This window comes from Melospiza georgiana, chromosome 3 (genome assembly GCF_028018845.1).
Source record: "Melospiza georgiana isolate bMelGeo1 chromosome 3, bMelGeo1.pri, whole genome shotgun sequence".
NCBI lineage: Eukaryota > Metazoa > Chordata > Aves > Passeriformes > Passerellidae > Melospiza > Melospiza georgiana.
Window position 1 is genome coordinate 109358844 of NC_080432.1, and position 16758 is coordinate 109375601.

At 36.6% G+C, this 16758-nt stretch overlaps 1 protein-coding gene across 5 annotated transcripts in view; it reads right to left on the reverse strand.

Annotated features, from left to right (window-relative positions):
• The window catches only part of COL19A1 (collagen type XIX alpha 1 chain), a 178865-nt gene that overhangs the window by 143895 nt on the left and 18212 nt on the right, over positions 1–16758 (reverse strand). For 4 of the 5 annotated variants that reach the window (XR_009114228.1, XM_058019508.1, XM_058019510.1 and 1 more), the window contains exons 5-7: positions 3621–3744; positions 2963–3238; positions 1138–1218 (exon numbers count right to left, since the gene is read on the reverse strand). Coding sequence is in view for 4 of the 5 variants with exons in the window: in XM_058019508.1 (XP_057875491.1) it covers positions 1138–1218; positions 2963–3238; positions 3621–3744 (481 nt within the window). In the remaining variant the exon portion in view is untranslated. The remainder of the gene's footprint in view (positions 1–1137; positions 1219–2962; positions 3239–3620; positions 3745–16758) is intronic. The other variant, XM_058019511.1, reaches the window with a different exon arrangement.

Sequence of the window (16758 nt, forward strand, 5' to 3'; positions counted from 1 at the left end):
TCATTGTTTAAAATTGAAATTTGCCCCCTGAAATTACACCATGCTTCTTTCATGCTTCTGAGCACCAAGCAGTCTTGTGCTCTTCTGTTCTTGGGCAGATTTCTCTCTCCCATCCAGGTACACCTTCCCCTATCTCTTTGTGGATGTAACCAATCAGTCCTCCTACATGCTCAGGGTTTTTCTTGCTGTCTATACCTTGGTGGTGATGGCACTGTCCACTGCCTCAGAGGAGCCTGATCTTACGGACTACTTATGACTAGCAGGCCAATAATTTAACACAATGTCTTTCTGAGGCTATTTATAGTCTGGTTGGGTTTTTTGTGGTTTTTTTTTTTTTTGGGGGGGGGTGTTCTGTTTTGGCTTTTTTTTGGTTTGGTTTGGGTTTTTTGTTTGTTTGTTTTTTAGATTGAGCAAAACAATTACATCTACAACTTCAAGTTATGGTTCTACTGTCTTCCAGTTTACACTGATTCTTGTCTATCAAAACAAGAGGGAAAAGTGAACCCTTTAAACTAAATCAATGTTTTCCCTCATGTTAAACGATATATACACTTCAGCATGTGCATTCTAAAGAAGAAAGTATTTCATAGAATCATCAAAGTTGGAAGAGACTTGAAGGATGAAGTTCAACCATCAACCTACCACTACAACTTTCCAGTTATTAAAGACCCATTCCTCCATTTCAGTATATTAAAGTAAAGAAAATTCAACACCACCCTATTTTCCTTCTCTTCCACTGTCATGCAGACTCTTTCACGGGCTTTGCTTATTTTATCTGTAAAGCTTCACAAGATGCAACTGTTACTGAAATGGCCTCTGTTGTTGGAAACCATTCTCAAGCCATCACAGTGACTTGTTTCCTACACTGTGAGGCTTCTTCAGTTACTAATTAGAAGTTAATCAATGTTAAGGAATGCATTTAAAAGGCACTAGCAGCTCCTATTGCCTTTTGTTGATGTTCCATTGTACCATTTATTTAGGCAGCAAAAAACTATGTACCATGACTCCAGATATGGAATTCATTTTTAGGAGGTAATTAAATTATCACCTGTGTTGAAAAATTTTTACAGCTCTTTAGCAGGAAACAATAATGCAATTTCTTATGTATTAACATTTGAATTTTAACAGATAACTTACCAAGTCTGCAGATATTTCACAACATGTATCTTCTACTGCAAGTTGTGAATTACAATAAACTGCTATGTGGTGAAGTTCAATCTATTAAGGAATACAAAAGAGATTAATATGAGGTGTAAAAAAATACGTGTCATGGCATGCTTTTTCTTATCTTGAGGTAGTAAACTTTCTCTTTGAAACACTGCATATTTCTGAAATGCTAGAGAAAGACAAATCCAAAACAATTACACAGCTCCTCATTTAAGGAACAAATTATGCAGTCTATTACTTTGATGTAAATCACATTTTAGATTTCATTTATTTTCATTTACGTTGCATCCATCTGTATTGGTTTGCTATATTACACAAGAATTTTAGCCTTCTACACATCCTCTACAACCTTTTCAGGAAAGTTAATTTTCCTCTGCAGGAAACTAAAATAAAGGTTTGATAAACTCTCTATCACATGCATCCATTGCTTTGGACAGACCTTTTCCTGGACATTGCCACTAAATCACCTGAAGAGCAAAAATCACAAATTCTTTATGTACAGCTTTTGTTTCAGAGACTTTGGGTGGATTAGAAAGACAAGAAGCAAGTAAAATTCTAACTAGATATTCTTGTCATAATATTCCTCTTTTTGCATCAGTTTTATATCCTTTAATCTCCCTCTTGCACTTGGTATTGAGAAAAGTGACCATTGATATAGGATCTGCTCTGCTGCCTTCATCAGCTTTAAGCCCACAATGTTTTCCTGCAAATGTGGAAATCCCAATTCACAACTTCCACTCAGAATTATCCAGCTCATACCATGCAACCAGAAGAAAAAACCTGCTTTTTCTGCTGCATGCTATTTGGAAATGAGCTCACAGAACACACATTTCAAATAATGTTGAACTCAAGTCTGAGAAAATAAAACAAAGCATGAGCTTGGCTCCATGAAATAAGAGATCTGAGTCCTGGCCAAAGAGCTTAGTGCCCCACAAGAATGACTCCTCCTGCAATGTTAGCTTGCAGTTAAAATGTGCTATTTTCCTCTGGAGCCCTACAGAGTACATAACATTGCTGAAGCTTTCTGATGGTCACTATAAACCCCAAGGCAGATGCTTTAAACCTGGTAGCTGCATGTCACTGTACTTAAACTGATATTTCCTGAAGATTTCAAATTACTTGCTGTGCTTTCAAATTACTTTCCTCCCTGCATGAGGAAACAGAAGAGAGCATTCCCAGGACAAAAAATATCCCAGAATATCATGGGGTTTCCTTGAGTAATTCTTGCACCAAAGGCTGCAGGAAACACACCTCTGGCCACTTCCTAATCCCTCTCTTTTGGATAAGGGAGAGACAACTATGAACAATGTGCCCCTATTTCTAAATAGCTGAATTACTCCAGAAGACCTCAATACAGAGGTAATCCTTAATAATTTTGTGTCTCCCCTTTATCAAAGACAGACAAAGTGCAACAGATGACTTGTTCAAACCTATAAATAAATCCTTCTAAAAATGAAAGAAAATAATTAGGACTGCAAGTTACCTTTAAACACAGAAACACTATATCTGTGGTAATTCGGTGGCTCTATCTCCAAATTAAATACAGAAAAACAGACTCCTTAAACCAGGACTGAGTTCTATGCAGTTACTTTGGCAACAGCTTTGTCTTAGCAGATGCTACATAATTGAATAATATTTAGAGAAAAACACTTAAGGACTTCAAATTAAGAATACACACTCAAAAATAATGACTGGGTTTGAACATTTTATCTATGTGATTCTATACAACTGTGTTAGTAAAAGCGTGGCTGAAACATTACTTCAAGTTAAGTGTTTGTCCTTTCACACTACTCACATCTACAGGCTTATCATCCGCAGCACGAGAAGCAATCAGTGTCCTTCCCTGCAAGTCAATGGTGAATTTTTCATCAGTCTGCTTTCTCTCAATTAAATTACAATCCAAATAGAGGGAAATGATCCCTGACTGCACGCTAATACCAAGCTTATGCCACTGCCGATCAAACAATGGATAAATTTCTCGACTCTTAAAAGTGTAGTGCAGTATATTTCCCTGAGAGGATTTGGTCATATACTCCACCACCTTTTTTGTACCATCCAGGAGGACAGAGATCTGAAAGCAAGACAAAATAAGATAAGTGGTTATTTAAAAGTTATAATAAAGAAGCACATATATAAACCATATATAACAAAAATATTTCAACTACATATACTGGGCAAGAATTATGTTATGAAGCATTCTTTGACGTAACTTGGTAAATACATATCAGCTAGAAATCAAAACACACATTTATTTTATTTTGCAGTCTAAACTGAATAGATTTTGCTAAATTTCTGTCATTCTTGCCACAAATTATCAATTATTTCAGAGCAGTCTGTCTATTTCACATAAACTTTAGCTAAATCCATTAATGAATCATCCATTATTACGTGTGCCATATTACGTGTGGGAAATAAGAAACTTTTTGAAGGAATAAATCAAAGATGACTCTAACCTCAGGTGTGTCATACTGATTTAAAACTTGCCATATATACCAACGCTCTTTCTTGGTATTTCGCCGTACACGGAACGTAGCAACCAGAGAGTATTCTTCAGGAAGCCCATTTGGAAATACTTGCCTGGAACAGGAGGGAGGAAAAAGATCTCTTGTTATTCTTATACAAACAAGCACTGCTTAAAAGGAATGAACAGAAATAATACCTGGCAAAAACAAAAAGCCAAACACTTGCTCCCACTCATATAAATTCACAGGCCTCAGCATTCAGAAGTGTTTCTTCTCAAAAGTACAATTCAGTCTTTTTATAAGAATAAATGACTGAAAGTTTTTAAATTCATTTTCATTCTAAATTTTTTAGCATCTCTGATTAATATAAATAGGAGTCTAAAAAGAAATGATGCAAAGTGAATATTCCACATGAAAGTATTTTAAAATACTTCTTTTTCCAGTTTATTGCTTGGGATACTTAAATAAGTTTTGTAGAGGATTTGTGGAATAATCCCCATCCTTGGAGACTTTTAAAACAGAGCTGGACAGGGCTCATAATAACCTGCTCTAACTTTCAAGTTGGTCCTGCTTTGAGCAGGGATTTGATCCAGTGACCTCCATGGGCAATGACTCGGACATCTTGAGCATCAGAACAGTTGGACTTTTAGCAAGCTTGAAAACAAATAAGGAATGTGTTTTAGAACAAATTATTTAGTGTTGTTTGATTTTGTTATTACTTTCTCGCCTAAGATGCATCGATGTCTCAAAAAAGTCTGACCTATATCACAGAATGCACCTCAAGACCACTTCCATGAACTCTTTGAAAAGTCTGCATTTCACAAAAAATGAAATCTGTACCTCAACTCTGCAGACTTTGGTAAGCATTAAATATACACTAATCCTCTACTAAATAAATTAGGATGGTACAATCAATTTATTTAATTTGAAGCTTCTGCATTTCAAATTATTTCTTTTTTAAGACAGAGGTAAGAAAATTAAAACCACAGATCTGTACGCAGCAGAGGAGTAGCAAAAGCGTTCACATTGCTGTTTGCAATCAGCTAGCCATGGTGCAAAAAGTATTCCCTGATCAGAGTTCAGGAAAGCTGTGGACCCCCCTACGCAGCAGAAAAATTTCCTCCATTTTATTTCCCACAATCACATGAAGCAAATGGTTTAATTCTAAAAAAATACTGATGGGATTACAATTATAGAGCAATGTGCTATAAAGCTTTTCTTAAAAACAAAACAAAATAAAACAAACAATAAAGGTGGGGGCAAAAAAAAGAGCAAAGCACTACAGCTGATGAAACAATAGCCCCACAACCCTCCTAGACATTGTTGTACTTAGGAGCTCAGGAAAAATGCCTCCTGTGCAGAGAAGCCTGCTGTAAATCCTGCCAAAGAGCTTCTTTAAGGACTAGCACCTATTTAAGTTTCTCATGTGGGAATCACACTTCTTTGCCTTATTTCCCACAGCTGATTCCTGTTTTATCCTCAGACCAAACTGGCTGCTGTCCCACATTGTTAGTGGACCCATATGCTGTTATACAGCTATAGATGTTGAAATGTCAAGAGGCAAGGCAAAAGAGAATAGGCTTGGCTGTACTTAGACCTAGATTTCATAGTTTGTATTTCAAATATAGCATAAAGAACACGTTTCATGATTTATAAAAAAAATACCTTCACCAGGCATGAGTGTGTGACTGCAGAACAATAAACTATCTGGACATGGGATCAGCCCTATGATTTCCTGCACCCCAGGCAGGCTAAGGAGATGGTATCTCAGGTTTACAGCTGTAAGCTAGACAGGATATCTGGCATCTGATGTGGATGGGAGCATCTGATTAGCTCTCCAAAATCAATTAACTTTCCCAGCTAAGTCCCATATTGGGGACACTGGGGAATTCACATTTATGGACAAAGGACAGACAGCTGTGGAAAAGAAATGATCAGAACTCTTCATCAAATGAAAAGAGGGGAACTGTGATTGTTACTGTAGGTCTGGAAGACAAGGAGAAGCAGTCTTTGGGCAAGGTGGCACTATTTTCTGCACTCCCACACCCACCCTCCACTCCACTGCTTTTCACTGCATGCCTTCCTAACGCTTTCACAGCCATCTAGATGTATGACAGTATTAAGTCTTCTAAAATTGCGTTTCTTTCAGAATTCTCTCAAATAAGTTTGGTTGTGTGAGTATATGTGATATAAATTTACCTTCCTTAACTGTTTACCAAACGATTCAGGAAACAAAAGAAGAGCTAAGGTATGGGCCAGTGTTACAAAAACCAGCAGGAGCTCACTCTTAACTTCCCTTACCTTTGGGCTGACAAAGAAAACTGTATTGAGAGAAGTGAGAAAAGCAGACAACATCAAATTAATTCCTAAGGACATGAACAATTTCAGTGAAGTCAACTAAAAAGGCAAGATTTAAGCAGAATTGGACCAAGGATAAATTCAGTTAGCTTCACAAAATAACTTAGGTAGGAAAGTACTTCTGGAGGTCAATGGATTTAACCCAGGGCTTAAAGGAGGGACAATCTGAAAATTATATCAGGTTACTGTAAGTACAGTCCTGCTGAGTTTTTGAAGTATCTAGAATGGAAATTATTCCAAAACTCTTTGGGAAACTCGTTCCGCTATCTGGCCAAAAAACAGCACAAATTTAATATACAACCACCATATACCAGAGATTTAACTTAACAGAAGCAGTATCTTTAGCTTGAGAAGAGTTATCATTGGTGCCTATATGAAGACTCCTTGGTGACCAAAAAATCATTAACAGATGCTTTAAAGTATACACTTCACAGTCAACCCTTCTAGCTAGATGGTGAACATGAAAAGGAACAAAATAATGGGATGAAATATGCAGAAAACCTGTCTGCTGTCTGGCTGTCTGCTACCATACACAATTTCCCCGACACTCTTCCTCCCTAATTGGCTTCAAGTGACTGTAGCAGAATATAAAAGCATGCATTGAGCACTGAAGTGACTTAGGTACAGATGATTAACAAGATACTTTGTGATATTTAAGTATTATTACCATGGCATCTTCTACTCTGTAAAATCAGTTAAAAATCCTCAAAATTGGGCAAAGTATGTACATGTTTTAAAGAATAAATATAATGATATTTGATGAGAAAAATAAAAGAACAAACAGAAAAATGAACATAAAACCTCATGTTCGAACATGAGAAAAGCCAAACCAAAATTTCATGGAATACTGAATTTGAAATTCAGAAGTTTGAATGTTTAGTATATTGTTTCACCTGCTTATGTCTACAAACATTTAAAATCTGAGAAAATTTATGAGGTATTTTGTACAGGGTGAAAACAATAAAGGAATGGCATCAAACATTAATAAAAAAATTCAAAAGCAAGTTGTTCCTCAACCCAAAAATCCCACAACCCAATATTCACAACTCAAAAAGTACTCCAACACAGAGTATTTAACCTTTCCACATGGCACAGTATAAAAACAATAAGAAAAGGAGAGAGAAAAAGGGTGAAGGAAACCTACACCAAGCTCACCTCAAAGTCTACAGATGTACACACAGTACAGAGAACATGAACTAAGGGTAGTAAATCATGGTGTCTACACCAAAAGCAGTAAGAGAGATGACAGGTTTTAAGCGAGTTATAATGTTACAGAAATATGGCTAGCAACTGTTAAGTGTGCAAATTTATCTGTAAAGACAAGACAAAAGAACTTAGAAATTAACACAGACAAGCAGATGAGGATATCCTTGACATCTGATCTCTCAACCAGATGCCTTTTTGGACAACAGTGTCTGAACAAAATTACATCATCAGACTTGGGAGCAAAAAATTGAGGTCTCCATGAAAAGCAAATATCCTTTTCAGTGGGACAACAATTAAGTTCTCCTATTTTTGTTTAGTTTCCTTACCAAACAAGACATCCTTCCCAGATAACTGCTCAAACTTTAAGTATATTAAAAAGGTTCCCTCTTCTTCTTCTGCACTCAAACACTCATGTCTGCTGTGGTTTGTGTTGAATTCAATGCTGTCCAAGCTTACTATGTGTGATTGAAGCACAGTCAATGGCTTAGGCTCCTCTAGGGACATGGGCAATGTTCTGGCACCTCTGCACACATCTTTGAGTCACAATGGAACTTGGGTGGGAGTTACATGCCTGTCTGCTTAAGCCATGGTGCTTCTAAGCATGCCTGGAATTTATGCCCAGACGCCAGGGGAAATCAGTTGTCCAAAATTATTCATTTTAGGTGCCACTAGGGCTTGGGTGGAGCTTGAGAGTGGGCAATTTGAATTATTCTCAGACTCAGGCGCCTAGAGTCTGATTAAATTATACTTTAGGTGGAATTTCAGTAGTTTGATTCTCTCCCTCTGTCCATATTGTCAGTAATATATAATAAAAAATTCAAGTTGACGAATGGAGCACTGTTTTCTCAAAGCAAAGCACACCCTTGGTGGAAACTACTGAAAACAATAGCAGGAATTGAAGCACATGAACTGAATACAGAGATTTGAATTTACACCACCCTGGGCTGCTGGACTGAGATGTACTGCAAATTACAGAAGCCTCAGCTGGTAAAGTTGAGAAGAACATCAATAGCCAGCACGAACATTCCCAACAATACAAGGTTTTAGATTGTACATAGATATGTTACAAATCCATACATTCAGGTCTTTCTTAATGTTTCACGGGTTGAAACACGAGGCAGATGCAGCCAGAATGGTAAAAAACACACATGTTCTTGCAACAACTGTGTGCCACTCTATCAAAGCACATGTATGCACAGAATTGCAAAGGCTTTTGCTGCATTCTCCTCCTTTATACTGCATCAAATGTAGCCATAATTTTTCCTAAAAGCAGCTGTATACTATGACTGTACATTATGAGGTTACCAGAAGAACAGTTATAGGAATGCTGCGTGAACATTACCACTGCATTTGTTCATACCTTCCACTGTTTATAAAGGTTAAGTATAGAATGATTTTTGGCAAAATATTTTATTTATTAATTTGTTTCCTCAAAAGTTCTGAAGTGCAGATACCAGTTGGAATTCCTAGTGCTAGCATACTAAAAGAAGTAATTATGAATGAATTAACTGTGTATTCACTGTGCTATAAACAGTTTTAGTTCTATCTTTGTAATACAGCATTGAGTTACCCATATCAAATTTAGTAAGGCAATCTTTTATTTACCTTTTGTTTTTATTTTTAAAAAAGGCACTAATGGAAAAGCAGCATCTATTTTTGAATCTTATGAACTCCAATTGTTCCATATCGAATGAGAATACACTACAGTATATGACAAACTTCCGTATTTACAAGTATCAATGAAGCCTCCAGCTTGCTGTATATCTTCCAAGAAGAGAAAGATGAGCCAACTTGCATTTCCTGAGAGTGAAGTGAGAGATGTTTTGAGTTTATGGCAAGACATATCTTTTCCAGCTGACATATACCATTACCTGGTATATGTCACTTGTAACATGACAATGTTACAATAATTTGGTGACCAGAGCTCAAGGAGTTGGTTTAAAAAACTTTCCTGTATTGGGTAATGATTTATTTCATATTTCATTGATGGAGACACTGAAGTGTTAACTTTTTAATGTTTGCACAGGGCTTAAACTCAGACCTGTTATGAATAAAAAAGTAAAGCTCAGGTGGACCAAATACAAAATTCTCCACATTATTATTAATATTTCCACAACAAATTGCTATATTTTTGATTCTCAGTTTTTTACCTAACTTGATTGGTACAAAAGGAGAACAAGAATCAACTAACTAGAACAATTTACCAAACCCATCCTAGAAAATGTATTTCAAATTCTTTTCAAATAAAAGCTAAGAACAGCTGTCTTTTCTGTCAGAATAAGAAATAATTTCCTTCCCATCCATCTTCCTCAAATCACTTTAAGATGCACTATATAGTTTCATGTTACATTAGGCCTCAAGTTGTTTTCATACGACACATTATATGATGCAACTCAAGGGAAACTATTCAGACAGCTTAAGAGTTATTAATTACTTAGGGAGAGCTCAACCCACTCATGAAATGTACTGCTGAAAGCAAAGCTGCTGTTTTATTTTAACACGGAGAAGAGGGATTTACCTAATATTTCATATACTTCGGCACGTCTCTGCTTTCATTTACAGAACAGGTATAGATTAGCTGACTCTTAATGTACAGGTTGTTCAGGAATTTTTTGGAGTGAAAGTAAATGGTATTGATATCAAAATTTTAAAGAGCATTTGAAAAAACATTGGTTTTAAAGAGTCACAGAAATACCAAAATGGTTATGCCTGTGCTTTTACCCTAAGGTTTCCAGCATTATTCTGAACCCTTATTTACAGGAATTATTGGTAAGCTCCTGGCCCTAAAGAAGTCAAAGGCCAGTCTTCCTCTGATTTTAAAGATGTCAGACTAACTGTCTGCTTTCCAATTTAAGCCTTTTTCTGTGTATTTTAAGTTTTCTGGAAAAAAAAATCAGCAGTAATAAGAACAAGACAATTAAAAGCAGTAATATATAATAACAGATATTGAAAATACAACATTTTTTCTTCTCTTTTTCCTTAAGTAGAATTTTGCTGAATTTTGATGAAGTTTTTAGAAATATCAAGTCAACAAAGAATTTTGGAGTTTTATGTTGTGGAAGGCAGCTTTCAGCACTTCTGATGAAGTTACACACTTGCTGGTTTGAGCAGCATGGGGCAGAGGGATATCAGAAAGTGTTGTTCAATACCATGATTCAGGGTGGAGAGGAGATGTTTTCCCTTGTGTGAAAAAACTAGAGACCCATGTCTTTCTTTCTTTGTTCCCCATCTCTCAATTTGTTTGTTCTCTGGTCATCTAAGCAAAAGAAACACTCTGAACACAAGATCCATCTACACTGAAAATATAAAAATAACCAAGAGAAAATCATCTGTTTTGAACTCCAATCATTTCCCGTTGAGAATTATGGTCCTCCTAGATATAGGAAGGCCTCATTCTGCTTTCCCTTTAGTACTGACGTGTAGAACTTCACACACGTGCATCCCATCCCCAGTTTCGCAATAGGTTTCTGCTTCTGTGATTCCCTGTAGGGACTGAAACCAGCCTGCACTCATGAAAACCTGGTTTTGTTGTTCAGCATGAACATGCCAGAAAGCTTCAGTGCTTTTCCTCACTCAGAACCACACTAGTAAATTGATTGACCCTATAGAAAAATTTCCTTAGGGTCTGACATTCGTCACAAGGAACACACAAAAAAAAACCAAACTAAATTTTCTTCTTTGGAGATTATGGCAGAATCCAGACGAGTGTGATGATGTGTCCTTTTCTTCAGTGGGTTTGTGACTGTCTCCAAAGATAGTCTTTGTTAAAAATTTAAAAGTAAGATGTGCTTAAGAGAATGGCAGAGATTTAAATTGTCTTCAGCTCATTCAAGACTCGCATCAATATTTTTGGCCTTTAGAGATTATGCAAAAATGTTACTTTTCTGTCCTAAATATCCTAAAATCAAACTGTGGATGGCAACCATCAGGAGAAGAGGACAAGAACTTAAATAGTTTCAGAGGAACTCTGGATATTTCTTTCAACATCCACCCCTATATTTATTTTGACATTTTAGGAGCTGTTTTCTAACTCACATGGTCCTTCTGGTTAGCTACCAGAAATGGAACAAACACAACAGGTCTAGTTATTAGAGTAGTCTGTTATTTGTCAGACTCTGAAGTCAATGAGATATTAAGTTCTTATGCTAAATATGATTATCTACAGTGGAATGAAATTATTCAGCTGATCAAGAAACCTTCTGATGATGTTAATGAAAAAAATTATGGTAACCTATGGCAGGCAACTGACAGAGAAAATTGCTCTGCATGTATTTTTATATGCTTCCTACCCTATAGTAGGAAGCAAGACCTACTGTACAGTATTCAATATTTGTGCATTTAAGTGGTTGCTGTTGCCTGGAAAAGTGAAGAAAATTCAAACTACAATAGACAATTTGTCTACTGGAGGCCATGAACACCGAGATAAAACGCACATCATATTATGGAAAGGAGGGGTGACATCAGGAATTACTTAGCTTATATATCCATACAACCTTCCCTGTAGGAGGAAGAAATCTAAGCACCCACTTGTCCAGATACCTAGAGACACTAACTGATTGCACAATGGTCTCTTTAGTTGGGTACAGAGGAGGGAGAGTCAGCTTCAGCAGAGCTCCATGCTGAGAGACTCACACCCTTTTACTTCTCACGCTGGGGTTTTGGAAGGCACCTTGTGTGTTTCTGCATGACATCATGCTACCCAACCTAAAAACATTATTTCCATAGAACACTCAATTTCTTCCTGTTTAGTCTCCCCTCATCCCCATCCCAAACTTCGGGTAGCTTTCTACAATGAACCAATGGAACAAGTACTAGCGAAGTGAACTGCTGATTACACTTGGAACAGGCTCTCCCTTTCCTTCCCGGGTTCATTCTGCCAAGTCCTAGACAACCCTGGCTGATGATAAAGGGCAAACCATCTCACAGGCCAGAGTCCCTCATATGAAAATGCTGAGCACTCACAGTGCTAACAGCATGGCTGGCAGTGGAAAGGGAGAGCCAGGACTGCTGTCTGGAGTGCAGCTGCACCAAACTACGAGGTGCTTTTTTTGCTAACCCCAAATAATTGTCTGGATAACTAGCCTCCTCCTCTTCAGCATGCAGGACTGCCTATAAATAAACAAACTCATTCCTGGCTAAAGTTGCAAGCAAGCTGTGCTAAGTAGTGCATGAGAAAAACAGCACAGGCAAGACCAAAGGCACTAGAGCCTACAACTCTGTTACAAATTGGTATATCTACCTGCCTTGGTTCCAGCTGATCTCCCCAAAAAAGAAGGTGTAAGTAGTGAAGACTGAGTTACCAACAGAAGAGATCTGATCCGAGTAAGAAAGAAGGTTAATGACACCAGATAGCAGGGTCAGACCCGAAAAAGTAGCTGTCAGCTGCAAGAGTGAAGCTACAGAGAGAACATGCTTTTGCTTTAACACCCCCTACACACAGCATGACTAGTCTATGCATATTTAAGCCTGGTGTTCTGCTTACACTTAAAAGGATAATTAGATAAATAAGGTGCTCTTTTACAGTATATAAAAACTGTGAACATTCACAAATTTTTAGTGAACGAGTATGGAAAAGAAATGATCAAAAACCACATCAGAAGACTTACTAGCATTTTCAGAAACTGGAAATAATTTTTATTAAGTCTCAGGACTTAGACTGTATAATTAATGTCCAGTTTAAAAAAACAAAACAAAAAAATCCCAAAAAACAAAGAGTATGTACAGCTTAGCCTGCAACTCTCACAATTTCTCTAATAATGAGATTTTTTTTAAGTTACAGATTAAATGGGGTTAAAAATAAACGCAGTTTAAAAATACCCACATTGCTATCTGCTGAGTCATAACTATATTTAACAGGATGGACCAAAGACCATCCCCAGTGATGGGCACTTGCTAACCCTGTTACTGTCAGATCCAGCTGGGGAGTGTCCAGGTATTCCCTTTAAAGCGCTAGGAGAGAAACAAAAATCAAAGCTTATAAAGAGAGCTGGGGCCTTGCATCTGACTCAAGACAGAGGTGTTGAGAGGATACCTCAAGTAGTGATACAGATAAGTCACGAAACATTTTATTTAGGTGAATTCTAAGCTTCACATCAAACTTGAAAGAACACTGAATATGACCGGGAGCCCTTCTCAGACTGGGGAATTAGGCTAGATGTCTTATATCCAAGCAAGGAAGCTTAATATAGTAGGAATTCACAAACTTTCCTCAAAACAGTGAGGAAAGCTCACTGCTCCACAGCAGAAAAGAACTGTGCATTAAACCAATGCATCAGCTACAGCAACTTGAGGTTAAATCATCCATGTAGTTTTCATGCAAAATAACAGAAACAGAATGAGCCATTATCATCTCTTTCAACAGTAAGACTGAGATTAGAGTCTGTACTGCTGCTGAAAATTCTAAGAACACTATATCAGACTAGTAGACAAAAAAGTAAAAAAAGTTATAACAGTAAAGAAAATATTGCTATTATCACCAATATTTTTCATTAAATAAAATTGTAACATTTAAGCATGCAATGAGATGAAAAAAATATTTTGCAAGTTTTAAAAAGGAAGTATTTGGTTCTCTCATTACCCCATTACAAAACCTGCATTTTGATGAATTCACTCTTACCCTATAATTTACATGGTTGACAATGAAATTACATACCCAATACTATGGAAAAATACATTCCTAAGGAAAAGAAACTATTTACAGAATAGTTTATAATACAATCACAGAACCCCAGAATGGCTGAGGTTGGAAGGAACTTCTGGAGATCATCTGTTCCAAGGCCCCTGCTCTCACAGGATCACCTAGAGCTAGCTGGGTAGGAGTAAACACTCACTTGTGTGGTAGAACAAAATCAGCATAAGGTTTTTGAAGAGATGACACTTAAACTCAATTATGATTAAAAAAGTTAGGGTGTTGGAAGAAATATATTCTTAGGCATAATATGAATTCATATGAGTGTTTCTAACTTATTTTTAGGGAGAAAAAAAGAAGCAAGGGTATGTTATAACTCTTTGATCTTTCAAGAACTCTAATTGGTTAATGAGTCATGACTTTCCTTTCCATGAAATCATTTCAGCTATCTTGAATCACGAAGTGTTTTTTCAGTCCTCCTAACACTTTCACAATAAACCAATCTTAAGCTTATGTAATTTCCTGGTAGCATAGTGTATCTCCACATACTAACAGTAATGCAATTATTTATCACTTTCTAAATTTAAAAGAAGTTCTCTGGAAAGAAAAATAGACTATTAAAAAAAGAAATTATTTCAAAGTTTTACTCCTTTTGATTTAACAGATATCTGATGGCATTTCCTTTTCAGACATTCAAATCATCATATACAGCCTCATTACTAAAGTACTGCTAGAACTTACATTTTATTTTTAGTCCTTTTCTAAAACATTTTCTTCCAATGCCTCTATCCATGATTATCTTATTAGTTACTGTCCTTATCATATATTGTTCACAGTTCATATTAGAATATAATGCCATATGCTAAACATTCTAATTCTCAGCAACTTATTCTCACAGCAGATATTTTAAAAAGTCAAACAAACTACTGCAATAGAAGACTCACATCCCAAATCTTCCTGTTTTCAAATACCACTTTTACCCATAAAATGAGTTAGCATTATCTACTAATTCTGTTCAAGTCACTGCTAGATGCCCATCCTGAGCAAGAGCAGTAATTCCACGCTGCAATTGCACATGCTGCACTTCAAAGTGCATCCCCCACAGAGGGTCCTCAGTGCAAGAACTGGGCCGGAATGGCACTTCTTCCCTGCAAGCCTTGGCAATCAGTTCTCGTTATTGTATACACTCCTGGTGAATACTACTGTACTTTTTGTTTATTTCATAGATTAATTTAAACTGGCAGTCACCTAGCATTCTGAACTGCTCCTGTAATAGACAGGTCCAGTAACAGGAAAAAAAGGTGTGTAGAGTCATGGCCCCTCAATAATGTTATTTGTGTTGTTACTTCTCAGGAGTGTGCAAAGCAAACCTCACGTGCTTTAACCAATTAATATTTTTGGGATATGCATTCAAAAGTACTTGAGTAAATCAGTACTGCTCACCATAGATTATGAGCACACAAATTTCTCACCAAACTCTCACAGAATCATAGACTCAAAGAATTGTTAAGGCTGGAAAAGACCTCCAAGCTCATCAAGTCCAACCCAGCACCACCACCATGTCCACAATAAATCATGTTCTCAAGTGCCATAGCCATTTGCCTTTGTGCACTTCCAAGGATAGGGACTTCACCACATCCTGGGCAGTCTGTTTCAACCCTTTACAAAACTTTCAGTGAAAAAAAAATTCCGCACATCTAATCTAAGCAGAACTCTCAGCAGAGTTCACAAAGAAAATTGAGTAAAAGAGGGAAATTGAAGTTGATCAAGAGCTTCAACATTAACATTTTTAATATAGGTGTATCAATAATTAGTAGTCTAATCCCTAAAATGAAAGATACATGAATTTTCCTATGAAAATTAGAAGCACAATGCCATATTAGGAACAATAATCAATAAGTTATTCAAAGCCTAAACTGTCATGCCCAATCCCAGAGTATTTTTAGGATTTTTTTTTTAATAGAATTTTGAGATACTGGAACTAGTCACACTGACTAAATCCAAAAATAACATGATCTCTTGCATGTGGTTCTGTTAATATACCAATAACTGTACATCTTGTTTCTATAGATTACAGATTGTTTCTCAAGTTGAAGTTTATTAAATCATTCCAAGTTTTGAAATGAGTTTGCGGCATGACAAATATTCACTTGAGACAGGCAAGACTGCAATCAGCAAACTCTCAATGCTTAGGATTGAACTCAAATTGATACCCAGACCTCTAAGTGAAAAACCCAGAACATGGACTGTACTGTCCATTCAAAATCCAAGAAGTATTTTTAAAAAATTGTTAATTTATCTCCATAAACAAAAAAAAAAATACTTCATAGAATGATGATAAAAACTGCAAAGAGCAAACCACATAGAAATGCTAGAGGCCAAAAATCTTTCAGAACCAAATGAAAATAAATGAAAATCAGGGTAATGAAAAAAACACCAGGCAGTTTCACTGTGAGACAGACCATGAACTATTTTTAGATATAAAACCTAAAAACTCAGAGGCAAGATGGGGGAAGGGTATGATATCTCTATGACATGTTTAAACAAAAAACCCCAGTATAAACACAGATATAGCAGCACAAACGTATTTTTCTAGGTGGAACTTTCGTTAAGAGGAGAAATGCCTGACAGCATAGCTAAAGCAAACTAGATTACACAGCGTTAAATCATAAAAGCCAGGAAAAGAAAGATCTGATTTATTACAGGGTTGTTTGTTGTTTTGGTTTTTTTTCCCTCCGCCTGCTGATAAATTACTTCTGAAGCATGTGGCACCATTGCTTCAGCTAGAAAAATTATATGCATTTTATAAAGACACTTGAATCCTCTCAGCTCAATCAGCAAAACTGATAAATGATCATTCAGTCTCTACATACAACATAATGGGGCTACAGTGCATCCTCAGCTGTGTGCATTACGCCCAGTACATATCATTGAATT